Genomic DNA, 27,882 nt, shown 5'->3' with positions numbered 1-27,882 from the left:
AAAACCAGCAAATCGTACACTGTAAAAGGGTGAATTTTATGTTACTTGAATTACGTACTTTAAAAAATCAATCAGGTCTGGTGCAGTGGCTCATTCCTGTAATCCCAGCACTTTGGGAAGCTGAGGTGGGAGGATTGCTTGAGCCCAGGAGTTTGAGATCAGCCTGGGCAACATAGCAAGACCCCATCTCTACAAACAAAAAATTGAGAATATTAGCCAGGTATGGTGGCATGTGCCTGTAGTTCCAGCTACTCAGGAGGCTGAGGCAGGAGGATTGCTTGAGCCCAGGCGGTCGAGGCTGCAGTGAGTCGTGGTCACACCACTGCACTCCAGTCTGGGTGACAGAGCAGGACCCTGTCTCAAAAAGCAAACAAATGAAAAGGTGCTGGCAGGTTCAGCTGCCTGGTGAGGGCTGCTCTCTGCTTCCAAGACAGCGCATTATTGCTGTGTCTCACATGCGAGACAGGATGGAAGTGGTGAACTCGCCCTTTTATAATCTAGGGGTACTCATCCATTCACAAGGGTGGAGCCTTCGATGCCTAATCACCTCCCAAAGGCCCCCTCTTAACACTGTTGCTCAGGGGACTAAGTTTCAACATGAACTGTGGAGGGGACACAACATTCCAAGAACAGCAGACGGGCGTGATACAATATGTTAAGAAGTCAATTTAACAAAAGCACTTACACAGAGAACACACTAGCCTGCCAGTCCTGCCTTTGGGGTAAAACCCTGAGAGCATCACAAAACCTAGCTCCCACATTCTCACTGCTATGGTTGCAATGTCTGTGGCCCCCAAAATTCCCATGTTGAAATCCTTATCCCCAAGGTCATGGTGTTAGGAGGAGGAGCCTTTAGGAGACACTTGGGTCATGAATGAGATAAATGCCCTTATAAAAGAGACCTCAAAAGCTCCCTCGCCCCTTCCACTGTGAAGACTTAGTGAGAAGGCACCATCTATGAACCAGGAAGCGGCCTCACCAGACACGGAATCTGCTGGCACCTTGCTCTTGGACTTCTGACCTCCAGAGCTGCAAGCAGCACACTTCACACTTCCGTGGTTTCTGAGCCACCCAGGCTATGGTGTTCTGCTCTAGCAGCCCTCATGGACTGAGGCACTTGCTAAGCATCAGCATTCCTCTGTGTGGCCACACAGGACCCCTGGCCCACGCTGCAGACATTGTCTGCTTCTTTCCCTGGAGCACCAATGTGACAGAGCCCGCAGATGTGCAAGCCTGGGCCCCCTAGTGTCTGAGTCGTGTGTCACCCCAGGGATAAAAACAGCAGCAGGAAGATGGGATGAAGCAATTAGTGCACCCCTGCCAAGCACCATCTCATGTTAATCCCCTCTCCTGCCCTCAGAGCCAGGTGCACTTTGGGATCCGCATTTTACAGACAGGGAAGCAGGCTGGATGAGCCACTGCCACTGAGACCTTTCCGGAGACCCTGGTACCCACTCTGCTGGCAGCTAGTGCCTCTGAGCTCCTGCAGCCTGGCACACCTCTGTCCCCTCCCACCCCGCACCACGGCCCTCTGGGGTGAAGGCTAGCCAGTGTCTACACTACCAAGCTGGCCCTGCCCTCCTTCCTTGACCTATTTATCCCCCAAAACCCAATCCCAGCAGCTATAATTCACAGTGCCCTGCACAAGCACAGTCCCCAGACGCCACAATCACGACTCCCATGTTACAGATGAGGAAACTGAGGCACAGAGAGGCCAACTGTCTGAGTTTCTGGGGGCTGCCGTAAAAGCTCACCACAAGCTAAGTGGCTCAGAATGACAGAAAATCATCCTCTTACAGTTCTGGAGGCCAGAAATTTGAGATCAAGGTGTGGCAGGGCTGTGCTCCCTCAGGAGGCTCTAGGGGAGGACCCACCCTACCTCTCCCAGCTCCTGGGGGCTCCCGGCGTCTCTGGGCTTGAGGCTGCATCACTCCAGCGTCAGCCTCCATCTCCCATGGTTGCCTCCTCTGTGTGTGTCTCCCGGTCTGTCTAAGGACACTGTCACTGGATTCAGGGCCCACCCTAGTCCATGACCTCATCACAAGGTGCCTCACTTAATTACATCTGCAAAGACCCTGTTTCCAAATGAGGCCCCATTCTGAGGTTCCAGGTGGATGTGAATTTGGGGATGACACAACATCAACAACTCACCCAAGGTCACTCAGCAGACAGACGGGAATGAGACACACGCCCTACACATGAACCAATCCCGCCGCCAGCCTGCCTCAGAAAGGGGTGGAAACCCAGGCTGTGGGGTATGGGCTGTGGGGCCAGTCCCAGGCCAGCTTCTCCCATCCCAGGTCCACCTCCTCCTCCTTCACGTCCCCCTGCCAAGGCTATAAGGCCAGGGGTACATTCTCCAGGCTACCTGGAACTGAGCATGGTCTTGCAAGACCCCCACCAAGTCAGGGAGGCATGGGGGTTGATGTACTCACGACTTCAAGAAAAGTTTTTGTTTTCCAAACAGAAGAGACAGCCAGAAACATCCACAATGAGGGAGGCAGAATTCTAAGAATGCCCAAACACTAAATCTAGGTGCTGCTGTGAAGGAAGCCTGCAGATGGAATGAGGTCTCAAATCAGTTGACTTTAAGTTCCTCCAAAGGAAGATGATCTTGAGTGAGCTGGACCTCATCAGGTGAGGCCATAAATGGGAGGGGTCTCTTCCCTGACAAAAGAGATTTGTAGTCTGAGAGTGACTTGACACAAGGGAGATTATCCATTACTGGCCTGATGATGAAGGCCACATGGCAAAGAATGAGGTGGCCTCTAGGATCTGACAGCAGCTCCCTGGCTGACAGCCAGCCAAGAAATAGGGCCTCAGACCCATGAGCTCACAGACCCACATTTGCAAGGAACTGAATTCTGCCAACAACTTGTGGAAGCTGGAAATAGGAACCAAGAGAACTAATCAGCAGGCACCTGACTTCAGCTTCTGAGACCCTGAACAGAGAACCCAGGCACACCATGCCTGCACTTCTGACTTACAGAACTGTGAGCTACTCAGTGAGCATTGTTTTAAGCCACTAAGTTGGTGATGATTTGTTACAAAGCAGTTAAAAAAATAAGCAGAAAACAAAAAACTAATACACACCCTTTCCACATCTTCCCATCTTGAACATGATGGCTGGAGCTATGGAAGCCACCTTGTGACCATGAGGCAAGCATTCAAAAGAAAAAGGTAACATGTTCAGGATGGCAGAGAATCAAGCAGATCCCATGTCCTTGTGATAGACTATTAAAAAGGTTGTGATGAGTCAAGACACCCTGGGTGCACAATGTTCTACAACAGGACATGCCACTCCCCCACTGACAGTAGGGTCTACTTCTCTACACCCTAGTTCCTGCAGACTAGGCTGGCCTTATGCTTAGCTTTGAGCAACAGAACATGGGGGGAAGTAACACTCTGGGAGTCCCGAGAACCCAGCTTAACAAGTCTCATAGTTTCTACCATTCCCTAGGAGAAGAATCCAGTCACCATGGAAAGAAGTCCAGAAAGACAGCAACCACGGAGGAAAGAATGAGGTTGCAGACATGGAAGTGAGGCCAGAGGACACCACAAGAAGAGACAGGTCCATCGTCCTGGCCATCCCCCATACACTGGAGCCATCCCAGCTTGGACCTCAGCTTGGACTGCACCAATGAGGCCAGTCAGATCCCCCAGCCCCAGCCAACACCACATGAAATACAGATGAGCCACCCCTGCTGAGCCCTGACCAAATTCTCAACCTGCAGAATGGTGAGAGGTAAACTGATCATTCTTTCAGGCCTCTAAGTTTGGAGTGATCTGTTACACAGCAGCAGATAACTACCTGAAACAGGCCCTTAGGAGGCCGCCAAGCACTGTCCCAGCCTACGCTGAAACACTGCCCCCAGGCCTGCTCCCATGAGATGCTCAAATGTCTGCTCGATCAACTGACCTTTGACGTCCAGATGGAAGGAGAGCCGCTGGCCCCCAGCCTCACAGCTGTACTCCCCTGCATCCGCCTGGCCTGCCTGCTGCACAACCAGCCTGCGCATGCAGCCTGCGGCCTCCATGCACACTTTCGAGCTGGAGCTCAGCTTCTTCCCATCCTTGTACCACGTCACCTCCGTCTGGGCCTGGGCCACCTCACAGCTCAGTGTGGCACTGGCTCCTGCCTCTGCCTGCAGCTTCCTGCGCACCAGCTGCTCCTTGGCAAACACCACCTTGGGCTCTGGGGATGGACAGGGAAGGATGCACAGTCAGAGACTCCAGAGCACAGAAACTGAAGTTTCAGATGCAGAGGCTGCTCAGGCTGGAGCCCACTGATGACAGGCTGTCTGTGGCCCATGAACAGTGGCCTCGCCAACCGCCAGCCGGACATGGGTTTGAGTAACAGAGAACGCATATTGGAAGCTTCAAGCATCAGCACAGGGAAGAATTTTCCAAGGCCCATCAGCAACATGCAGCAGATACTCTGGAGTCCAAACATTCTGTAATGCCTTAGAAAAAAGCACCACCCTGGCAGAGTGCCCCTTTGAAAGAAAAAGCTGCTGGTACTGTGTGGAATGCCCACATCATGCCCTCAGCACTTATAAAAACTCTGCCTGAGAACCCAGAAAGCCTGGAGAAGTAGCAAACACAGACACCCTCTTGGGTTCACGCTGAAAATCCCAGGAGATGTGGGAACCTCTCTCCCACAAAACCATGACCCAAACAGACCATCCCCTGGCCACTTCTCCCCTGGTTTGCACTAAAGCCAGAGCTGCCCTGTACCTGTCTGGGGTTTCTCTCAACACAGAGAGGAAACTCATACATCGAAAAATTGCTTATGAGGCCAGGCACAGTGGCTCACGCCTGTAATCCTGGCACTTTGGGAGGGCAAGCTGGGTGGACTGCTTGAGCCCAGGAGTTCAAGACCAGCCAAGACAACATAGTGAGACCCTGTCTCTACAAAAAAATTTAAAAATTAGCTAAGCATGGTGGTATGCAAGTGCCCAGCTCCTCAGGAGGCTGAGGTGGGAGGATTGCTTGAGCCTGAGAGGTCAAAGTTGCAGTAAGCCATGACTGCACCACAGCACTCCAGCCTGGGCAACAGAACAAAATCCTGTCTCTAAAAACAAAAATCTCTTACGCTACCTCTTAACTAGGATAACATGTACGCACAGTGATATGCACAAACATGTACGCACAGTGATATGCACAGATCTGGTGCACAATTCTATGAGTTCTGACAGCTATGTGTACCTGTGTAACCCATACCCTACACCCACACAGTTCCCAGCTACCTCCCCCACAAAAGCGACCACCATTCTCATTCCTAACCGTAGAACCTGTCTTTGAACTCTGAATAAATGAAATCAGAACAGTTTTCTCTTTGGGTGCTATCTGTGCCCATTAACTAGCTACAAATACACATGCAGACAAAATAGTATTAAAAACTAGAATACCACCAAAAAAAAACATAAGCTAAAACACACCAAAACGCACCATGCCCTACCCCTCCACCTGTCCCCACACCCTACTTCGCTCTGCAGAAACTTCAGTTTAAAGTCCTTTCATTTTTCCCCTGGGTTCTGCCTTCCTATTTCTAAACAATATGTACATGCTGTTGATCAGTGGGTAAGAAAGAATATGCAGAAAATAAAGAAAAAACCAATACAATGAACACCCACACACTCCCCACCTGGTAAAGAAAGAAGAATGCCTTCACCACTAGTTCCCAGCCCCTCAGAGGTAACTCCAGCCTGAATCTTGGTTTTGGAATCTCCTTTTATTATCTCAGTACGTGTGTTTATTGAGGGTGAATGTGCAAGTCAGGCTGCTCTGCTCAACCGTTTACCCACTGTGTGACCTTGGACAAAGTGACTTCACCTCTGTGCATCGACTTCCTGCTGTCTGAAATAGAATGACCGAGGATTCACACAGGTGAGGTGTGTGGCACGCTAAGAAGAGCGTCTCCGGAGATTCCAGGCAGGAGACAAACCACAGCTGCCGTGTGTTGCTGCCACTGCGTGTTGTTAACCACTAAACACATAACATCATGCTGTGCTTTGTAACCTGCTTTTCCAGCACAACGCCTCATGCATCAATCGCCCTTCTTCAGCTGCAATGCACAGCCCTGTGCTCCTGCCCGTTTTGACTGCTCTATGGTACTGCAAGGTACACGCAGACCCCAACTTCACCCAGTCATTCTTTTGTGTTTTATTATTATTATTATTATTCTACTTTTTTATGTTTTGTAAAGGCGGGGTCTCACTATGTTGCCCAGGCTAGTCTTGAAATTTCTGGCTCAACTGATCCTCCCTCCTTGGCCCACGAAAGTGTTGGGACTACAAGTGTGAGCCACTGCACCCATCCTACAGTTCCCTCTTATTTTTTGGTCCCTAGGCAATCCCTTTTTTCAAAGTTCCTTATACATTTGATGTCCCATTTCAAGTCATTTTGTAGAGGGTGGGTTTCTGAACATTTCAATGACGTTCTAGAAAAGACAGAACTGGGCCAGGCATGGTGGCTCACACCTGTAATCCCAGCACTTCGGGAGGCCGAGGCAGGCGGATCAGGAGGTCAGGAGATCGAGACCATCCTGGCTAACACAGCGAAACCCTGTCTCTACTAAAAATACAAAAAATTAGCCAGGCATGGTGGCGGGCGCCTGTAGTCCCAGCTACTCAGGAGGCTGAGGCAGAAGAATGGCGTGAACCCGGGAGGCAGAGCTTGCAGTGAGCTGGGATTGCACCATTGCACTCCAGCCTGGGAGACAGAGTGAGACTCCATCTCAAAAAAAAAAAAAGAAAGAAAGAAGAAAGACAAGGCACAACTGACCTATGGGGAGAGAATCAGGACAGCAGCTGCCTGGGGCAGAGTGGAGGGTGGACTGTATGACGGAACTTTCTAGAGGGACAGAGATGCTCAGTGCCTTGACGCAGACATGGTGATGCACGGTATCTACATTTTCCAAAATCCCTCAAATGATACACTTAATTACATCTCAAATGTCATTATTAAAAAATTGTTGGGCCACGCACAGTGGCTCATGCCTGTAATCCCAGCACATTGGGAGGCCGAGGTGGGCGGATCATTTGAGGTCAAGAGTTTGAGACCAGCCTAGCAAACATGGCGAAACCCTTGTCTCTACTAAAAATAAAAAATAAAAAAATTAGCTGGGCATGGTGGTGGGTGCCTGTAATCCCAGCTACTCGGGATGCTGAGGCAGGAGAATTGCTTGAACCCAGGAGGCGGAGGTTGCAGTGAGCTGAGACTGCACCACTGCATTCCAGCCTGGGCAACAGAGCAAGACTCCACCTCAAAAAGAAAAAAAAGTTGTAGGTCAGGTGCAGTGGCTCACACCTGTAATCCCAGCACTTTGGGAGGCCGAGGCAGAGGGACTGCTTGAGGCCAGGAGTTCAAGACCAGTCTGGGCAACACAGCAAGACCCCATCTCTACAAAAAAATTCTTAAAAAATAACCACGTGTGGTGGCACATGCCTGTGGTTCCGGCAACTCAGGAGGCCAAGTCGGGAGGATCACTTGAACCCAAAAGTTGAGGCTGCAGTGAGCCAAGATCACACCACTGCACTCCAGCCTGGGTGACACAATGAGACTCTGTGTCAAAACAAAACAAAACAAAAAAACCGTTGGCACCAGAGCTTCCTTAATTTCACGATAACAAAAACAACTTTATATGTGCAATCAAATATTACACTGGAAATTTTAACTCAGGCACCAAGACAAAGTAGATATGATACTCCAACATAGGAAGCCAGGAGGAGAGACAAATCTTGAAAGAAGTTAGCAAAAAGCAAAAACCAACAAAAAATTACCAAAAAAAAAAAAAAAAAACCAGTTTTGCTGATTTGACCCTCTCCCTGCACACAGGGTAGCAGCCACAGTAGCATGGCAGCTACGGAGGAGGGTCTCGGGAAAGACCTCGCTGGACAGGGACATGCTGCGTCCCTGCGTCCCATCCCCCACCCACGGAGCACCGAGAGGAGAGGGCTGCTCCCCCTACAATCAAGACCAGCACCTCCAGGGGACACACGGAGCACCTGTAGTCACCAAGGCACCACAGCAGCCAGAGCTGCTCACATACTCCTGAGAGCCACCACCGTCTTTCCCAACCCCAAACTCAGCAAAGCCACATGTGGAGCTTGAGATGGGCAGGGGTGGGTTCATTTTCTCCACAGGGAGTGGTGCCAAAGCTGTCCCAGAGCTGGTCGTCAACCACAGGGGCATTCTGCCTCCCACCAAAAAGCCTAAACACTAAGGTGGGAGCGGCCAGAGGCCTCCCCGAATCACGCAGGCGACAGATGCACAGGGCTTCCTCAGCCAGGATCGGGCTGAGCCGAGGCAGCAGGAGGGGTCTGCAGGAGCGACAGGACTGCCCAGAGGTCCCAGCGTCCTCCGCAGGAAGAAGATGAAGATGTCTGGTGTTTTAGGAAGCAGAGGAAGAGAACGAGGTGGCCCGGAGGAAAGCATGACCTCGGCAGGGCACAGGCATGTGGACCCTCAGGGGCAGGTGATGGGGCTGCCGACGAACCCACCTGGGGGGCTCACTCTAAAGCCCTGGCAGGGCCCACACAAGGTCATCTTAAGGCAACTCCAGTCAAGCGTGAGTTTCCAGCACCTTCCTGGTTCCTTCTACTCTAGAGGCAGAAGCTGCAGGTAGTAGTGCAGCCAGGAGGGGAAGACAAGGAACGCCGTCCCCACACGCTGAGTCTGGGAGCAGAGGGGACACACTAAGGGTCCCCAAGGGAGAGGAGACTCCATGGTCAGCTGAGACTGCAGTGCCCTAAACAGAAGGCACAACTGAAGCTCCCTCAGAACAAAGACAAAAGCCACAGGTCTGTGCAAGGTCTCAACCAGGAGCAGAAAACAGGCTTCTGAATAAACATACAAGGGATCCTGGCTAGTGCAGCACAGTGCTCTGTGGGTGTGCACAAGAATGCTGGATTTTCTAACAGAACCACTGCAGGCAGCACAGCCATCCCTTACAGGCCAGGAACAGGTGACGCAGAGAGGGGCAGGGGCGCTGAGTGCCAGTGCAGCACATGCTCCACTGCCTGGACAGGTGCTGGCCGTGCCACTAGGGACCCACCTGCAACGTCCAGGCGGAAGGAGACCCTCTGTCCTCTGGCCTCACAGCTGTACTCTCCGGCGTCTGCCTGGCCCGCCTGCTGCACCACCAGCCTCCGCGTACAGCCCACGGCCTCCATACGCACTTTCGAACTGGAGCTCAGCTTCTTCCCGTCCTTGTACCACGTCACCTCCGTCTGGTCCTGGGCCACCTCGCAGCTCAGCGTGGCGCTGGTCCCCGCCTCAGCCTGCACCTCCCTGTGCGCCGGCTGCTCCTTGGCAAACACCGCCTTGGGCTCTGGGATGGATAAGGGGGGCGGTGGGGTCAGAGGCCCTTCCAAGTGAGGTTTGCAGGGCCTGGTTCAGGTTATCAGATTCTGTACCCCAGGCATGCAGTCCTGCCACGGGCTCCTCTGTGGTCCGTGTGCTCAGGCGTAGCTCTTCCCATGCACAGGCAGCTGCGATGCCCAACTCCTGCCCACTGAGGGCCCTGGCATGCGCCGGGAGGGCAGGGCGTGTGCCTACAAGAAGCTGTCAATAGGGCCTGGTGGCCCGAGTGTCCTTCGCAGACCCAGCATGCTGTCTCTCTCTCGCCTAAACTCCTGCCTGTCCTGGAGGTCCACCACCTATGGACACGGGCCATCACGTGGACCAAGACAGAGAGAGGGTTCAGCCTCACAGACACTCCCCTGATTACTCAAACAACAGAGAGCAGGCACAGGGTGTGTTCTACATTGTGGATGAATTGGCCATTGGACTGTGAAAGTTAGGAGGGCTGGGCTCGCATGATTTTTAAACTTTCATACGTTAAACGTCCACATACTTCCCCCTGGAAGCCAGCAGGATAGTTTTCCAGAGCCTGGCCTTGGGGCCTTCCCTGTTGTGGGGTCTGTGAGCGGGACTTGGCCCACAGAGGCCCGGCAGCCATGCTCCTTGAGAAGCCCTCTGTGTTCCTCCTTCAGCCTCCCAGCCAACATCTCTGAGCCCAGGAGGCTTCCAGAAAGAGCGGGGGCTCAGAGCCATCTACATTCAAATCTTAATCTGTCAAAGACACTCCAGTCTGTGGCTCTGCTCAACCTCAGTCCCCTCATCTTAAAAACCAAAAGAAGGGCTTTAGAAACATTTTTGGCCCAAGCACTTTGGGAGGCTGAGCCGGGAGGATTGCTTGAGACAAGCCTGGGCAACATAGCAAGACCTCATCTCTACAAAAAATACAAAAATTAGCTGGGCTTGATAGTGCGCGCCTATGGTCCCAGGTACTTGGGAGGCTGAGGTGGGAGGATTGCTTGAATCTGCGAAGTTGAGGCTTCAGTGAGCCGAGATGGCACCACTGAACCCCAGCCTGGGCGGACCCTGTCTCAAAAAAAATAAAATAATAAAATAAATAAAATACAAAATAAAATAAAAACACATTTTAAATGAAGTGCCAGCCCTAGGCCTGGCCCACAAACACACAGTACACAAAAGCGTCCGCAGAGCTCTGAGTGAGCCCTGGCGGCGAGGACGAGACACAACAGGAGACAGAGGCCCAGGTGCAGATGGAAAAGATTCTCCGAAAGCCTAAAAAAACCAGGTCCACATCCACTTTCCACAGTTTCCTTCATGTTATCTTTTCTTATTTTCTACACTTAGATTTTTTACCCATGTAAACTTTAGTTTTTCATGTCATTTCTTTTCCCAAACAGAGAAGCAAATGTCCCCTGGGACAAGGCAGCAAACATAAGAAGCTGTGTTTGCTCATCCTGGTCTGCCAGCAGAATTCACCAATCCTGGCCCAGTGAATGAGAACAGCCCTGGGGGACAGAGCGCATGTTCCCATGACTCTTGCCTGAAGTATGGCAATTTTAGGAAAGGTAAGTTCAATGGTGTTGGCCTCTTCTTATCCCTGCACGTGAGATGACGTCTGGCAGTATTCGTGACTGTGCCTCTGTCATCTGTAACCCGGTGCACCCAGGCTGTGAGGAGCCCTGGCTCTAAAGGTACCTTCTGAGCAGCTGCAGAGCCTTCCCCACCTATGTACGAGCTGCAGGCTGAAACTCTGCTTTGTAGCAGCTTAACAGAAAGTCTGAAAGACCCTCCTGGACCGCAATCCTCGAGCCTTCTGAATAAAACTAATTCTTTTAAAACCTTGATTTTTTTTTTCAGTTGACACCCTTAACCATTTGCTGGAGAAAAGAAGGGTCAGGAAGGTCAATCCTGCTCTGCTGGAGGCAGCCGGACCTGCTCCCCACCCCGCATGGGCCCGGACGCATGCACACACAGCGTGCTCACCAGAGACGCGGAGCCGGAAGTCCACAGAGTCCTCGCCCACATGGCAGGAATACGTGCCCTCATCCTGCCTGGTGACTGTGGCTGCCACCAGCCGGTGCCGCGTACCCACATCCTCCTGCAAGAAGCGCTCACCGGAGTGACCCAGCTCTATGCCATCCTTGTACCAGTGCACGGGGACGTGGGCTTCGGAGGTCTCACACTCAAACTGCGCCGGGCCCCCAGCCACGGCATCCACACAGCTGCCCGCCATGTCCTTGTGCAGAAAGCACGTGAGGCCTGCAGGACACAGGGTGGGTCAGGGGCTGCAGAGGCCCTGAGCACGAACTCGGCCACAGTACTCACAAGCTGGAGCTGCTCCGGCTTCTGGGACCACACAGGACACCCAGGCTCACCAGGCCAGAGGGACCCTGCTTGGGCAAGCAGCCAGCTGGGCCTGCTGACTCTAACCTTGGGACTTGTGCCCACTGGAGCAACCACCCAGTTATGGAGTCCCTCCCCCTACCAAGCTGGGCTCACCACCACTGCCCTGTCCCTCACCCTCCCCACAAAGTCAGAGAACCCCGCGGAGGCTGCCAGCTGCCCCCACCTTGCACGGACAGCTGGTAGGCGATGCGGCCCCCGCGGCTGACGCACTCGTAGAGGCCTGCATCGTCCCGGGCCACATCTCGCACAAGGAGCACCCGCCGCCCGGCCGATGCCTGCACCTCATACTTGGGGCCTGGGGGCAGTGTACGACCATCCTTCAGCCACGTCACAGCCGCAGCCTGATCTGACAGCTCAGCCAGCAGCTGTGCCTCCTCGTGCAGCCGAGCCAGCACCTCCTGGGCAGCTGCGGCTGGCGGCTTGTTGGCAGTCAGCCCTGGTGCCGCTGGGGGCCGGGTATGCATGGCCAGAGGGGAAGGGATGGAGGGGCACAGAAAGGTGAACAGAGGGGAATGGACGGAAGGGGAAACAAGGAGAGACAGACACGGAGCACAGAAAGAGATAAAGGGAGGGACCCAGGAGAACAGCATGGGAGGACAGCGAGGGAGAGGCAGGCAGGGGAGACAATGGCAGAACAGAGGTCACAAATACACCAGAGAAGCAGGGGAGACGGAGGTGGAACAGCCAGGCATGGGACAGCAGAGACAGAAAGAGGCAGGAAAGAAACGGAAGGGAAAAGATGAACAAGAGAGAGGAGGGAGGAGGGGGAAAGGAGGAAAGAAGGGAGACAGACATGAGGCTCTGCCCAGCGGGACCCCTGCAGCCCCAGGCCCTCACCCAGACACCAGGTACCAGTGCCTGGGTGAGTCCTCGCACGCCCACCACCCTGCCTGCTTCATCCAGGTGACCTGCAGGCTGACAGGGTGTCCTGGGGCCCTCAGACCTGTAGCAGCCCTACCTGGAGCCCTGACCCCACCCACCCTGGAGAAATGAGGCACAGGGGTCGCACAGGGGCCCTCCACCTACCCCGGACCTCCATCCGGATGCTGCTCTCAATGCCGTTGGCCACGAACTTCAGCTGTGCCCCGTGCAGGCTGGCGGGCACCTCCCGGATGGTAAGCGTGTGCCGGGTGCGATCACAGTGGATCTCATACACACTGCTGGCCTTCAGGGCCTGCCCATCCAGGAACCACTCACCCGCTGAGGCCACCGTAAGGTCCACGGAGAAAGTGACCTCGCCACCCTCTACCGCCTGCACTGCCTTCAGCGGTGTCCTCACGGCCAGCTGGGGGGCTGTGGGGCGGGCAGCGTCAGAAAGGGGCCAAGGAGGAGTGGGGAGTGCTGAGGGGGTCTCTGCCTTCCCCTCCTCTTCCTACAGAGCCTAGACCCAAATGTTTCTCCTCCAGAAAGCCCAGCCAGCACACAGAGCGACCATAGCACAAGTCAGGCTCATGAAGGAACGAGGACAAGGTACAGCTGCCCTGAGACCCCTCCAGCATCCTACAAGCCCCACCAGAGTGGGGCAGCCCTGGAGCCCTGTCCCCTGGGTCTGCTGGAGACAGGCAGCCTCCCAGGGGCCCTTTGTGGGGTCACCTATCCTTCCTACCACGGACACTGCACCAGGGCAAGGCCTTGGCAGCCCCCCTCCCCACAGAAGGTCTCCATGAGGCCACTCTGGCCTCTCCTGAGGCTGGACCTGGGGGATTCCGGGGCAGGTGAGCAGCCCCGTAGGTTGTAACAGGGAGGCCCCACTTACCCAGGTGGACAGTCCCTGGGAACTCGAGGTAGGGACTCTGACCAAAGCTGTTGAGAGCTGACACTCGGAACTGGAAGTTCCCCTCCTCCGCCACATCAGCCACGGTCAGCTCAGGTGTAGCCACCCATTCAGCCTCGTGGCACCTGATCCAGGTGTAGGTGCCAAGCTTCTTCTTCTCTACCAGGTAGCCGTCGATAGTGACAGGGTGTTCCCCATGGGGTGGTGGGGACCAGCTGAGGATCACAGAACTCTCCGTCCTGGCCTTCACCACAGGATCCACAGGGGGTTGCAGGGGAGGCTTCCTGGGGGCTGTGTAGAGGGTGGGCAGAGGTCACCTACTGGGAGCCTCTTCCTGAGCCCGGGGTCTGGAATCACTTGGAGGAGTGTCACAGGATCCCCAGCTCTCTTGGGGCTGCTCTGGGGACCTGGATCACTGGCCACAACTTCCAGCCCCAGACCTGCAGCCACTTCTCTGACTGCAGCTGAAAGACTGCGGGGGCTCAGTGAGCCTAACCTTGGAGGGCCAGGGCTATGGTCTCGCCCCGCGGCCCTCCGTGCAGCAGGCTGAAGCCCAGAGAGCTGAGCTAATGGAGGGCAGGGGACTGGGACCAGGGAGACAGCAGGGAAGTGACTCTATCCTGGAGCACCCTCAGGCCCTCACCCGACACGCAGAACTGGGTGGACGTCCGGCAGTCGCCAGCCATAAAGGCCACCTGGCCCACATCCTCCAGGCAGCACTGGGAGATGGTCAGTGTGTGGCGCGTGCCCTCCGCAGAGATGGCCACGCGGCCCCCGGCCACCACCTCCTCCTGGTTCCGCAGCCAGTGGACGGGGACCACCGGGACCGCCAGCTCCACGCAAAACATGGCCGTGTCGCCCACGCGCACCGCCGTCTTCCGAGGGAGCTTTCGGAGGAGGTTTCCTGGGGTGGAGGGAGCCGGGCCGGTCAGACCAGCCCCGGCACGCCCCGCTCCAGACTCGCTCCTCCGCTCGCCCCCTGTCTCCCGGTTCCCAACTGCCTCCGATTCACTCCTCCGTGCAACCCCTTACCTGTCCCGCCGGCCCAAGTCCCAGCTCCGTCCCGCAAGACCCCTGCTCACTCCGTCTCCCCTTCCCCCTAATCCCCAGCCCGTGCCCCGCCCGAGCTTGCTCCTCCGCCCCCACCTTACCTGCCCTTCCCGCCCCAGTCCCGCCCCTGCCTGCCCCGGTCCCAACTCGTACCTCGCAAGCCCAGTCCGTCCGCACCCTGCCCGCCCCCGTGCCCGCCCAGCCCGTGCGGCCTGGCTCCCCACCCCCTCGCTCCCTCCTCGGCCTCCTTGCCCCCGCTACCTCCCCGAAGCCGCCCCGTGCCCCGCCCCGCCTGCCTTGGACTGCGAGCTCCGCCACCGTGCGGCTGCCCTCTGGCGTCTCGCAGATGTACACCGCGTCGTCGTCGGCCGAGACATTGCGCACGGTCAGGCGGCGCTCGGTGCCCTCCTCCTCGATGCCGTACTTGGCGCTCGCCCACAACCGCGTCTCCTCCTTGAACCACGCGGCCTCAGTGGACGGCTGGGGCACCTCGCACAAGAACGTGGCCGACTCCTTCTCCCGCACCTCCAGATCTTGCAGCCGCTTTTTGAAGGGGACCGCGGGCTCTGCCAGCAGAGGAGACTGGTGAGAGGGGCAGGGCCGGAGGGTGCAGAACGACGGTGGGGTGGGAAGGGGGAAATTGGGGGATTGTGGGCGGGAAAGGAGACTGGAGGATGCAGAGGTGAGGGTGTGGTTAGGAATAGGGGACAGGAGCAGAGAGGCTGAGAGGCTGGAGAGGGTGCAGGGTAGAGGAGTGGGGTGGAGAGAGGAGCGAGCAGAAGGCAGAGGGGCTAAGGGTTGGGAAGGGCGCAGGGGAGGAGACGGGAAGTCGGGGGGGCGGGGGAGTAGAAGAGCAGAAGGCAGAGTGGTGGAGGTTGGGTTGGGAGCAGCGCGAGGGAGAGGGCGGGGCTGAGGAGGTGGGATCCCCTGCGGCCCCGCCCCTCTCACATCTCTCGCCCCTGTCTGTGGGCCAGCGGTAGGGTACGGTGGGGTGGCATGCGAAGGGGGCAGGGCGGGCAGGGGACTGGGTGGGAAAGCGGGTTGCGGGTCATTAGGACAGGTCGTGGGGCGTCGCCCGCATTTTGCGCACCAGGAACGGACACCTGCAACCCTGGATTCCACGACCGGACAGAAGCGGGTGGGAAACAGCAGACGGCAAGGGCGAAAGGACCCAGGTGCAGGGGTTGGGGAGGAGCCTGGGTCCGCGCGCCCCGCACCCAGGAGCTCACCGCGCACTACGACCAGCACGGAGCTGTAGGTCTGGCCCACGAGGTTGGACGCCGTGCAGGTGTAGAGGCCGCGGTCCGACTGCTTGCAGAAGAGGATCTTGAGCACGAAGTTCTCCTGCGCGTCCTCGTACACCACGTGGCGCCGGCCCTCGGTCACCACCTGGCCGTCCTTCTTCCACACCGTCTCGGGCTTGGGCTCGCCGGTCACGTAGCAGCTGAGGCGCGCGTGCTTGCCTTCGGTCACCGTGCAGGTGCGCGTGCCAGTGCTGGGCGGTGAGGCGGGGGCGCCCTCGGCGCGCATGGCCTCGCGCCGCCGCTGCAGGTGCGCCAGGAGCGCGGCCGTGGAGGTCCCGGGCCGGCTGGCCGTGTCCGCGGCGTCCGAGTCCACCACGAGCGCCGCGGCGGCGCTGGCGGCGCCCAGCGGGTTCTCGGCGCGGACCTCGTAAGTGCCGCCGTCGCGCGGCCGCGCCGCCCGAATGCGCAGCGCACTCGCCTCGCCGAGCTCCTCCACGCGCACGCGGGGGCCGTCGGGCTCACCCAGGCGCCGCCCGTCCTTGGACCAGCTCACTGCCGGCTTCGGGGAGCCACCCACGCGGCAACGGAAGGTGGCCTCTGAGCCCTCGCGCACGCGGATGGACGTGGGCCGCAGCAGGAAGTGCGGCGCCTGCTCGGCGCACGCGGCTTCCGCGTCCACCTGCAGGCCTACTGCAGCGAAGGCCTCGCCTATGGCATTGCGCGCGCGGCACACGTATTGCCCACTGTCGCCCAGCGCCAGGTCCAGGATAGTGAGGCGGTAGAGGTCGCCGTCCTGGGCCAGACGGAAGCGCGCGCCCGCCGCCACCGGCTGCTGGTCCTTCTCCCAACTCACCTGTGGCGTGGGATTACCCACGATCTGGCAGCTGAGAGTGGCGTCCTTGCCCACCGACACCACGAAGGCCTTGGGCCGGGTGAGAAAGCGGGGCGCCCCGCTGAACTGTGGCTGATCCATGAGGGTGGTGGCGGGGACCTGTGAGTAGGTGGGGATGGCCTTAGTGGGGATTGGAATGAGGCCCGGGTGCACCCCACCGTGCCGCCTGAGGAACCCAGTTCAACAACTCCACACATCCTATTTCCCCCCCACTCCCCGCGCCCTGAGGAAGCATCACCGGATGGCACCGTGGCCCAGGAGTGCAGACTTGCCCCTTTCTGGGCAATTGGGTTTTGGTACCCTCACCTGAAAATGGCTCTTCTAGCCGCTGAGAACATCTCCTTCCCTCTCCTACCTACAGGGACCCACTGCCCCAGCTGCAGTTACTGGAGCACATGTCCCAAAACTACACCCCTTAGCAACCAGACAGGGCCCCCTCCCGCCCAGTGCCCGCTATTTTCGGTTCATCCCAGCCTACAAGCTTTGCTGCACCTCCCTGAGGCAGGCAGACCTGCCTGGTGCACTGTAGGCCACTCCCTACCTGCGGGGGCGTATCCTTTCTCCTACCCCACACACTGCTGCCTCTCGGGCCTAAAACTTCAGCTGGCCTGTGTGTCCCCCACACCAAGAAGGGGAGGCTCGCTGAGCCCCGGTAGGCCTGGTGCAGGAGGCCCATCATGGGCACCGGTCTCATGCGTGTCTCCTCTGCCTATCGCACAGCGAGGTCACCGGTTCTCCACCCTGGCAGGCTCCCTTCTGAGCCTCTTCTAGGTGAGATGCACCCTCTGCCCTGGGCAACGCCCTTACTCCCTCCTCTTCCGCCCAACCCCTATGCAGCTCTCCTTCAGCAGCCCCTCCAGGTTGCACTGAGGGGCCAGTCCCGCCTGAAGCTGTCCTTGCTGCAGAGGGGCCTCACCTCTTCTGCAGGGTCACACACCTCCCTCCTCCCCAGGGGCATGCTCTTCATCCATGAGCGGGAAGGACTGGAAACCACTTAGCTGCTTGCTCCCAGGCCCCTCCACTGAGCCCCAGGGTCGGATTGGGAGGCAAGGGCGGCACATAGGGATCTGGCTTGGGAGCATAGCTGGGGGACCCCAGAGTCTGGAGCTGGTAAGGCCAGTAACATCCCCCTGGAAGGGCTAGAGACCTCCAGGCTGAGACCAGCTGGGCTGGGTCAGCCAGGCCCAACTTGGTCACCCCACAGTTCTCAGCCACACTGGCCAGCTGGACATGCTGCAGGATTGAGGGTAGACACCAGTGCCAAAGGCCCCAGGTGACGCTGTCCTTTGACCACCCCAGGCCGAGCCCGGCAGGCCAGCCGCCCCAGTACAGATCCCCCCATATAGATGGTGTGGGGTGACACTACTCTGCCTATGCAGCTCTTCTGTAGGAACATAGCGGGTGTGAGTGGGCCCCACTGGCACTAGGCTGGCCTGGGGTGCCTTAACTCCCTCCAGCCCTGGCAGAGGCACAACCACTCCATGGTGGAGAGGCCCCCGCCAGGGGACCTCGCCTGCACTCTCCCTCAGGCCAGAGCCACCAGCTTCTGGGCCTGGGCTGCCCACTGTGGGCTGAGCCAGGGCGACGTTCCTGGGCCCTCCTCCTGGTCCTGTGATTCAGGTAGTTAATCCCCCTTAATCCCCTTGGACAGTCTGAGGCTGGAGCAGGGCTGGACTACGGGCAGCGGGTACCAGTCTGCTGACTCACTGTGCAGTCAGCACCTCTGCTGCAGCCCAGCCTCCCCACCCACAGCAGGGCTCTGGGGCTAGGGAGGACCTGGGCAGGGGCCTGCCCACAGCAGGGACCGGGGTCTGAGTTTCACCCTTTCTGGGAATTTGCCTCTATGGGCTCCTCCCAGGACTCAAAGGGCTACTTTGACATCAACTCTGCAGGGCCCACGAGCTCTGGGCTGTCCCCAGCACTGTCCAAAGTCATACAGTCAGGCCAGGTGTGGTGGCAAGCACATGTAATCCCAGCACTGTGGGAGGCAGAGGTGGGAAGATCCCTTGGGCCCAGGAGTTCGAGGCCAGCCTGGGCAACATGTGAGACCCCATCTCTACAAAAACAATTAAAAAAAAATTAACTCTACATGGTGGCAGGTGCCTGCTGTCCCAGCTACTCAAGAGGCTGAGACAGGAGGATGGCTTGAGCCCAGGAGGTCAAAGCTGCAGTGAACTGTGATTATGCCACTGCCCTCCAGCCTCGGCGACAGAGCAAGGCCCAGTCTCTTAAAAAAAAAAAAAAAAATCATATAGCAGGTCTGTGGGTTCCCCAAAAGCAGAACGGGGCATCCTTTCCCCCAACCTCTGCCACACCCAGATCCCCAGCTGGCCCTGCCAGGGTCACAGTGGAACAGATGAGGCAGCATGTGTGGGTAGCCTCTCTGGGCCTAGAGGACCGGACAGGTCAGGGAGCTCCCGTTACTGCCCATGCTGAAGGGACAGAGGTGCACAGGCTGACCTTGGCCTGGGAAGAGCGGGTAGACACTGAGGTCCTCATCAGCTGCCAGGGACGGCACTATGGCCCTGCATTCTGTCACCTGGTGCAGGGTCTGGGGGCCAACTGCAGGGTCTGGGGGGCTCATGGCAGCCCCGTCAGGAGGCGTCCCCACCAGTCAGCAGGCCTAGGGCCAGAGAGGGGCTCGCCAAGCAAGGACACTTGAGGGTTCAGGAGTCATCTTCCTCCCTGACAACTCATATCACAGATGAGGAAACAGGCTGAGCAGGAAGGGGGCCACCACAGTCACCTGTGGGGCTCCCAGGAATCCATCGGGCACTGGGACATCTGCAGAGGCTTTTTTCTCTGCCACATTTTGGGTCTGGGCACCCCACGAGCTTCCCCAGGAGGGGGAGACTTCAGCCTCCCAGGAAAGTCTTTTACCCACCATGGACCACACTTGGGCTCCTCAGCCCCTTGAGGCCTCACTCCAACCCTGTGGGACCCCCCCCACAACCATGCGCCGGGTGACAGGCCCTGCCCACAGCCGCCCACCCTGACTGTTGCAGAACTTTGCCACTCTGGTCCTCCAGGGGCCTGGGACCATCATACGGAAGAGTCCAGAGTGGGAGGCAGCTCCCAGGGCGCCACCTCGCTGGCCCTCCCCACCCCTACACTGACAGGCAACCTGGGCAGCCTGTGCTCCCGTGCCCTTCTAGCATGAAGTTCCAAGGGCAGCGCCCCAGGGCTGTGCTTCACCTTAGACCCCACGGGAGGCTTCAAGCGTTCTGGGGAAATTCTTTCCTGGAGTCAAGTGTCAGCGCCCCTCTGGCTGTCCCCTCCGCCGCTGAGCCAACAGGCCCAAAATAGCCCCAGCTGTCAGCGGGCATCTATCTCAGCAGTGCTGGGGGCAGGGCCAGCCGGACCCCCAGGCCGCTCTCTGAGCGAGGGTCAACTCCGGGGTAGAGGGGATGGTGGGTGTAGGGCACCGCCCCAGCTACCCCGCAGCCCCAGGCCAGCCTAGTGGCTCAATTCCCATGTGAGGGGCCCAGCTCTGGGGCTCAGAGGGAGCAGAGGCTGGAACCCCAGCCCCACCACAGGGAGCTGTACTGTGGCCAGACCCTGAAGGCTTCCCCACTCCCCAGACGTGACCTTTAGTGGAGCCACCCTCCAGGGCACAGAACGGCCCCCACCCTGCCCGGCTCTGTCTCCTCACCTCTCTCTATGGGGGCTCTGGGCAGCACGCAGGCTGGGGGCACAGGCTGGGAGGCAGGGGCTGCCGGGTCTCACCTCCCTCTGAGGGCCCAGGACCAGCAGGCTGCCTACCAGCAGCCCACACTCCGGCCGCTCCTCAAACTGGACAGGGACAAAAGGACAGGCAGACACTGTCAGCTGGAGAAGCCTGGACCCGCCCCCACTCCACCCCCTGTGCCGGCCAGGCCGGCCCAGCCCAGCTCCAAAATAGCCTGGGTGTCACTGTCCCAGATTCAGTTTCACCCTCGGCCCTGTGGGAGGCAAAGGGCAGATGCTCAGGGCCACAGCAAGGGAGTGGGGGACAAACGTCTGTGTCCTCAGCAATGATGGAGGCCAGAGGTCACAGCCAGGGACGGGGGACCCTGTGTCCTCAGCAGTGATGCCGGCCGGGGGGCAATGGCCAGGAATGAGGAACAGACACCTGTGTCCTCAGCAGTGATGGAGGCCGGGGGCCACGGCCACGGACAGGGAACACCTGTGTCCTCAGCAGTGATGCAGGCTGGGGGCCACAGCCAGGGACGGGGGGACCCTGTGTCCTCAGCAGTGATGGAGGCCAAGGTTGCGTATGTCCTCAGCAGTGATGCGGGCCGGGCGCCACAGCCAGGGACGGGGGGACCCTGTGTCCTCAGCAGTGATGGAGGCCAGGGTTGCCTGTGTCCTCAGCAGTGATGGAGGCCAGGGTTGCCTGTGTTCTCAGCAGTGATGGAGGCCAGGGTTGCCTGTGTCCTCAGCAGTGATGGAGGCCAGGGTTGCCTGTGTCCTCAGCAGTGATGGAGGCCAGGGTTGCCTGTGTTCTCAGCAGTGATGCAGGCCAGGGTTGCCTGTGTTCTCAGCAGTGATGCAGGCCAGGGGCCACAGTCAGGGATGGAGAGACCCTTGTCCTTAGCAGTGATGCGGGCCAGGGACCACAGCCAGGGATGGGGGGGACCCTGTGTCCTTAGCAGTGATGCTGGCCAGGGTCCGTAGCTGGCCTGCTCCCCGCCTCAAACCAGCATCCTGGCGTGTGGGGCAGGAAGGAGCCTGGGGGACCCAGGAAGCCTCTGAGGGAGACAAGGGACCACCCCAGGGGAGCCCAGGATGGATCTTGAGGCAGCCCCAGTACTGCCCCCAGAGGGGACCCAGGACCACCCCCTAGAAGGACCCAGCACCCACCTGAGGGCCAGCGGTGGAGGGATGGGGTCAGGAGCCTGGTGCACCCTGCTTGGCCAGGCCCAGGCCCAGGCCCAGGCCTGTGGCAAGCCGCTGCCCACCCGGGGCCCTCCTGGAACCCTCAGCTGGGTCTCAGAGTTATCCTTACATGGGAGCACAGGAGTGTCCTGTAAGAACCCAACCTACCCCGGGGAGGGACCAGCCCTGGCGAGGGGATGCTGATGGCACCCTGCTTCATACCCAAGAGGGGCTGGCCCCGTCCCCACGGCCCTGGCCAGGAAGAAGTGTGGACCGGGCACTGGGCAGGCCCAACCGGGGAAAGAGCAGCCAGAGAGGGCCACCCAGTGGGAGCCCTGTGCCTTTCCAGGAAGGGCCCAGGTCCAGAGGAGGAGCCAAGGCTCTACCCACAGGGGCCTCCATGGAGGGAGGAGGGAGCCAGAGTGGCATGTGAGGCTGGACCCTGCACCCCGCACCTGGGGGCACTTATCCTGAGGTGTGCTACCAACAGGGCCCCAGCTACCAGCACCAGGGAGCCAAAGAAGGGGCCGGCCGGACAGGGTCTGGAGCTGGGCCCGGGAGGACAGCTCAGGCTGTGGCAGGAGGGAGGGTGGGGAAGATGGGAGTGCTCAGAATCTGCTCTGTGCCTCCAGGCATCCCCCCATCCCTGATCCAGTGCCAGGCCTCTATGTGTTCTCACAGGGTACCTCAGGCTCTTCCGGGCAATGGCCAACATCTCTCATCCTCAATCAGAAAGAGGGCGAGGGGTCTCTGGAGTAACGGTCATGCCATTCTGCAGCCTTATCTCATGACTGATCACTTCCAAAAGCTCACATTCTAATCCTGTCACCTTGGGTGTGAGCATTTCAATGTGTGAATCTCCGGGACACACATTCAGACCACAGCACCAGGGAGAAAGGAAAGGCTGGAAGGAGAGCCCACTCCCCCACCAGGAGCTTGGCCCTGAGCTGCCCCAGCCATGCAGAAGTGTGTGTGCATTGTGTGTGCTCGAATACATGCCCCACCCTCTCCAGGACAGGGCCGTGGAGGGTGCAGAGAAAACGGCTGTGCGGGCCAGCCCCTTGCAGGTCCTCCTGGACCTGGGAGAAGCGATGCCCCCACAGCCTCCAGGAGCGGCCTGCCCTCCTGACCCTCTTCACTGCTGCCTGCTCCGCTGCATCTCCAAACACCACTGCCAGCCATCAGGCTGGATTTTCTGCCTCCTTCACAGGACCCCTGTTGTTCCTTATTTCCCCGCAATGTATTTGTTGAAGACAGTGAGATATTCACCCTACAGAGCTTCTGGAGGCACTGTGCCCCGGGTGTCCTTCACACCACGGGAGGCCACAGGACGCAGTGGCTGGCCATGGATCTTGCCTATTCCTGGCTGGAATCCACTGCAAAGAGAACTTTCATGGAGCTGCTGTCTGTTCAAAGGGGTACAGGTGGAGGAGGAGCAGACACAATTTCCTGAGGAAAGCAAATGTCACTGTGTCCCTTAAGTTGCCAGCTTCCACAGGGATGTCCCACCATGAGGCCTCCTCCCAGGAGCTTTCACAGCTGGGTGGGCTGGTATCCTGGGTGCAGTTTAACTGAAGGGGGTGTTCTCACAGCCACCTCCCAAGGCCTGGGGGATGGTGGGCCCAGAGGCCTCAGACCTGCACCTGCTGCCCAGGCGATGGGGTGGCTGGGCCCCGGGTGCCCATGAACTATAGGCAAAAAAAACTAAGTCAGTTCTGCAGGGTTTCCAGAACATTTTACGATCCCCAAGTCGTATCTGAACATGTCAAGAATCTCTGGTGTCTTGGTTTGGGTGTAAAGATGAAGTTCTTTCCTCCTCTGTATTCTAGGAGGAAAGAGGGTTTTCATTCCCTTCTGAATGTTAGGAGGGAAGGCATTTTCCATCCTTGACCAGCTTGTAGATGACACACATTCAGCAAACACACACTCCCAGCAGCACCGAGAGAACAAACAGGTGTGTCACGCTTTTGCGTTCATAAGGCCTTTTCATGTCAGTATTTTATTAGATATTCCCAAACAAGGGTGTTTTCTCATCTTATAGAAGAGGGGCCTGAGGCTCACAGGGTGAAAACAACTTGCTTAAGCCTACACAGCGGCTGTGCTGGCAACGTTTCTCCCGGTATAAATGAGAAGCAGCCTTTGTGGCCACAGAGATGTGACTGCTAAGTGCATTGTCCCACCCTGAAGGAGATTCTTCCTCAACAAAAGGACATTAGTGCAAAGACTGATGAAGTCTGTAGTTTCGTGGGGTTTGTTTTTTTTTAAGCGTAAGGGGTTAAATATTATGTAATTAATAAGGCAGTTGTGAGGATGCAACTGCCAAAAGTTTGAAAAAAGCTGCCCAGATGGAAATCTGCTTGCATTTGTGCAAGCAGATAGGTGAGGAATTTTTATTGTACTGCCGTGTCCCCTACCTGCCCCAGCTTTATTGAGTTATAATTGACAAGCAAAAATTGTTTAAAGTGTACAATGTGATGTAGCCTTTTTGTTTTGTTTTGTTTTGAGACATAATCTTATCACCCAGGCTGGAGTGAGGTGGTGCAGTTTTAACTGCGCAGGCTCATGATCCTCCTTCCTCAGACTCCTGAGTAGCTAGAACAACAGGTGTGAGCCACCATGCCTGGCTAATTTTTTTATTTATTTATTTTTTAAGAGGCAGGGCCTCCCTGTTTCCCAGGCTGGTCTTGAACTCCTGGGCTCAAGCAATCATCCCGCCTCGGCCTCCCAAAGTGATGGTATTACAGGCATGAGCTACTGTGCCTGGCCAGAAATGGTGAATTATAATTAAAGGCTTCTGTAAGTCATGCTGTCATATTTTAATGGAAATACCTCCTTTCATTGCAGCTGGGTTGCTTACAAATACACTACTTCAAAGTAAACTTTCTCTAGTAACATATCAGGAGCAAAGTAAAATCTACTTGGAGCAAGTAAATCTGACTGCTACCCCAGTAAGTTATTGTTTTAATTTTACTTACTTGTTATTGATACATAACTGTACATATTTACAGGGCACATGTGATGTCCTGATGCCTGCCTACAATGTGCAATGATCAAGTCAGGGTTTATGACACCATTCCCTCAAACACTGATCATTTCTTCACACTCCAAATCTTCTCTTCTAGCTATTTTGAAGCATACACAGAAAGCTGGTTCCTGGACCCCCACATATACCAAAATCTGTGCATACTCAAGTTCTACAGTCGGCCCTGTGGAACCCAAGTATAGGACAAGCCGGCCCTCCCTATACACCAGGTTTGACATCCCGAGAACACTGTTGGTTCCCTTCCCATTTGGTTCCAGAAAATCTGCATATAAGTGGACCCAGTGGTGCAAACCCATGTTGTTCAAGCGTCAACTATATATGATGAATTATTGTTACCTACAGTCACTCTACCATGCTACTAAACACTAGAACTGATTCATTTTCTCTGACTGTGTGTCTCTGCCCATTAACCAGCCTCTCTTCATCTCCCTTCCCGCTTCCCTCCTCAGCCTCTGGTAACCATCATTCAACTCTCTACCTCCATGAAATCAACATGAGTGAGAACTGGTGAAACCCAAACATAGTCTCGAGTTTAGCTTTTTTTTTTTTTTTTTTTAACTGTAAGAGGCTAAACATTCTTGAGGAGGACACAAAAAAATCTGAAGACAACTGCCCAGATGAGAATCTTGCACTTGCACAAGTAGAGAGGAGAGTTAGTTTTTATACCATCACATCCCCAATCCCAGCTTTACTGATGCATAACAAATAAAAATTCTACATATTTAAAGTGTACAATGTGATGTTTTGATATATGTCTACATAGTGCAAATTAGCTCCCACATAGGAATGACAACATGTCATATTTGCCTTTCTGTGCCTGGCTTATTTCACTTAACATAATGGCCTCCAGTTCCATCCATGTTGTTGCGAATGACAGGATCTCATTTTTTGATGGCTGAATAATACTCCATTGTGTATATGTAACATGTTTTCTTGGACATTCAAGTTGATTCCATATCTTGGCTATCATGAATAGCTACAGTGAACATGTACCCTAGTAACATAATGGATAGACACCACACACTTAGGTAGCATAAAACAAAAGAAAGTTATTTTCCTTACATATTAGAAACAGACTAAAGCTATTTTGAAAAACACCTAATTTACAAAGTTATTCATGTGTATTAAATTGCACCATAAAAATAACAGGGCCTTTGTCTTCCTGGGATTTTTCTCCTGGGCCTACCTCAGCACATTCCTCTTTAGATCAACGTTAGGCTACTTTGTAAAGCTGGTCTGACAACAAGAAATGCTATTATGGAGGAAAAGATCTCTTATTTCAATTCTCTTGTTCTCCTGATTTGAAATGGGTTTGTCCATTTTGTTTCTATTTCAAGACCAAGGGGTAGAAGCTCTTGGTTTTTCAGTTTGTGCTGAAAAAAAAAAAAAATCTATTCTATGGTGACAAAATATATTTTTAAAATAATCTATTACAAAATTAGGCAAAGTCACACCAAAAATGGGAAATAAAATGGAAAATGCTACCTTTTTAGATAAGGAAAATTGTAGAGAAATAAATGACAATTACTAAACACGATCATTTATTTCATTTTTACATTGTAGAAGGTTTATTAAAATAAAGAGTTGGTGCACAGCCGCTGTGGAAAACAGTATGATGGTTCCTAAAAAATTAAATATAGAATCCCCATGTGACCCAGCAATTCCATCTATCAGTATGCATCCAAAAGAATTGAAAGCAGGGTCTCGAAAAGATATTTGTACACCCATTTTATTTTTAATTTTAAAACATTTTTTAATAGAGACAGGGTCTCACCATGTTGCCCAGGCTGGTCTTGACCTCCTGGGCTCAAGTGATCCTCCTGCTGCAGCCTCCCAAAGCACCAGGGTTACAGATGTGAGCCACCACAGCCGGCCCACCCATATTTATTTCAGCACTATTCCCAACAGCCAAGAGCTGGAAGCAACCCAAGTGTCCATCAACAGATGAGTGGATGAACAAAAGGTGGTGGATACACACAAAGGACAGCTATTCAGTTTATTTTATTTATTTATTTATTTATTTATTTATTTATTTATTTATTTATTTATTGAGATGGAGTTTCACTCTTGTTGCCCAGGCTGGAGTGCAATGGTGCTCCGCCTCCCTGGTTCAACCGATTCTCCTGCCTCAGCCTCCCAAGTAGTTGGGATTATAGGCATGCGCCACCACACCCAGCTAATTTTGTATTTTTAGTAGAGACAGGGTTTCACCATGTTGGTCAGGCTGGTCTTGAACTCCTGACCTCAGGTGATCCACCCACCTCGACCTCCCAAAGTGCTGGGATTACAGGTGGGAGCCACCGCGCCAGGCTTTCAGTTTATTTTTAATTCAGCTTTTAAAAGCAGGACATTTGTAACATCTACAATAGAGATAATTCTTGAGGACATTATGCTGAGTGAATAAGCCAGGCACAGAAAGACAAAGACTGATTCCATTCCTGTGAGGTCCCCAGAGGATTCATGCCCACAGAGACAGAGGGTAGAATGGGGGTTCCAGGGCTCGGGTGGGGGTATGGGGATTGGTGTGTCATGGGGAGAGATTGTCAGGTTTGGAACATGAAGAAGCTCTGGAGATGGGTGATGGTGATGGCTGCACAACCACATGAATGCGCTTAATGCCACTGAACTGGACACTTAAAATGGTCAAAACGGTAAATGTTGTGTTCTCTGTATTTTAACACAATAAGAAGAATGAGGGAAAGTGAAGAGCTAGCCACTGAGACAACCAATCACAACACGGCAAGGGCTCGGCATGCCAGGACTCCGTGCCCACCAATCACAAGGCTGGGACCAGTTCCTCTGAAGCACAGGGGTAGCTCTGGCTGAGCTTTAGAAGGAAAATCACATTGTCTTTGCAAAGGCGAGCCTGTGGTCAGAACCCTGCAGAGTTTTCATCATGAATGAAAAGAGCAGATCTGGGGACAGACACGTGAGACCTGAGTGCAGGAGCGCTGGGAAACCCATCCCTGAGGATGGGACTCGGTAAGGAAGTGGCTTTCTGCTGCAGTGAGCGCATTTCTTCACAATGCCACTGTATGTTGCTTCAGCAGACAGGGTCGGTAATTACCTTGGTTTTGAAGTATTTGTGCCTCTTTTAATCTCCTTGATGGTTTCTGAATGTGTTTTTTTGTTTGTTTGTTTTGGTTTTTGTCTTGTTTTGTTTCGTTTTTGAGATGGAGTCTCGCTCTGTTGCCCAGGCTGGAGTGCAGTGGTGCAATCTAGGCTCACTGCATCCTTCACCTCCTGGGTTCAAGCAAATCTGCCTCAGCCTCCTGAGTATCTGGGACTACAG

The 27,882-nt window shown here is 55.5% G+C and overlaps 1 protein-coding gene and 1 long non-coding RNA gene across 8 annotated transcripts in view; one reads left to right on the top strand and one right to left on the bottom strand.

The window, feature by feature from the left end:
* Positions 1-16,781, bottom strand: part of OBSCN (obscurin, cytoskeletal calmodulin and titin-interacting RhoGEF) — a 168,660-nt gene extending 151,879 nt beyond the window's left edge. For 2 of the 4 annotated variants that reach the window (XM_055233742.2, XM_055233743.2), the window contains exons 1-9: positions 15,784-16,781; positions 14,851-15,120; positions 14,148-14,408; positions 13,487-13,795; positions 12,757-13,023; positions 11,894-12,175; positions 11,308-11,583; positions 9,059-9,334; positions 3,920-4,195 (exon numbers count right to left, since the gene is read on the bottom strand). In XM_055233742.2, coding sequence (XP_055089717.1) covers positions 3,920-4,195; positions 9,059-9,334; positions 11,308-11,583; positions 11,894-12,175; positions 12,757-13,023; positions 13,487-13,795; positions 14,148-14,408; positions 14,851-15,120; positions 15,784-16,771 — 3,205 coding nt within the window. In that variant the 5' untranslated portion in view covers positions 16,772-16,781. The remainder of the gene's footprint in view (positions 1-3,919; positions 4,196-9,058; positions 9,335-11,307; positions 11,584-11,893; positions 12,176-12,756; positions 13,024-13,486; positions 13,796-14,147; positions 14,409-14,850; positions 15,121-15,783) is intronic. The other 2 variants (XM_055233744.2, XM_063613986.1) reach the window with 1 other exon arrangement.
* On the top strand, positions 16,669-27,232 carry LOC134732004 (uncharacterized). Of its 4 annotated transcripts, XR_010114807.1 has the most exons (4): positions 16,669-16,730; positions 17,411-17,461; positions 24,392-24,495; positions 24,670-27,232. It is a non-coding gene; the product is annotated as an uncharacterized lncRNA (long non-coding RNA). The 4 variants fall into 4 exon arrangements; XR_010114805.1 differs by lacking the exon at positions 16,669-16,730 and having other exon boundaries at positions 17,376-17,461; XR_010114806.1 differs by lacking the exons at positions 16,669-16,730; positions 17,411-17,461 and adding an exon at positions 21,160-23,501.
* The last annotated feature ends 650 nt before the right edge of the window (positions 27,233-27,882 follow it).

The sequence above is a fragment of the Symphalangus syndactylus genome, chromosome 19 (assembly GCF_028878055.3).
Source record: "Symphalangus syndactylus isolate Jambi chromosome 19, NHGRI_mSymSyn1-v2.1_pri, whole genome shotgun sequence".
NCBI classification, from domain to species: Eukaryota; Metazoa; Chordata; class Mammalia; order Primates; family Hylobatidae; genus Symphalangus; species Symphalangus syndactylus.
This window is presented reverse-complemented; position numbering and strand designations above follow the sequence as displayed.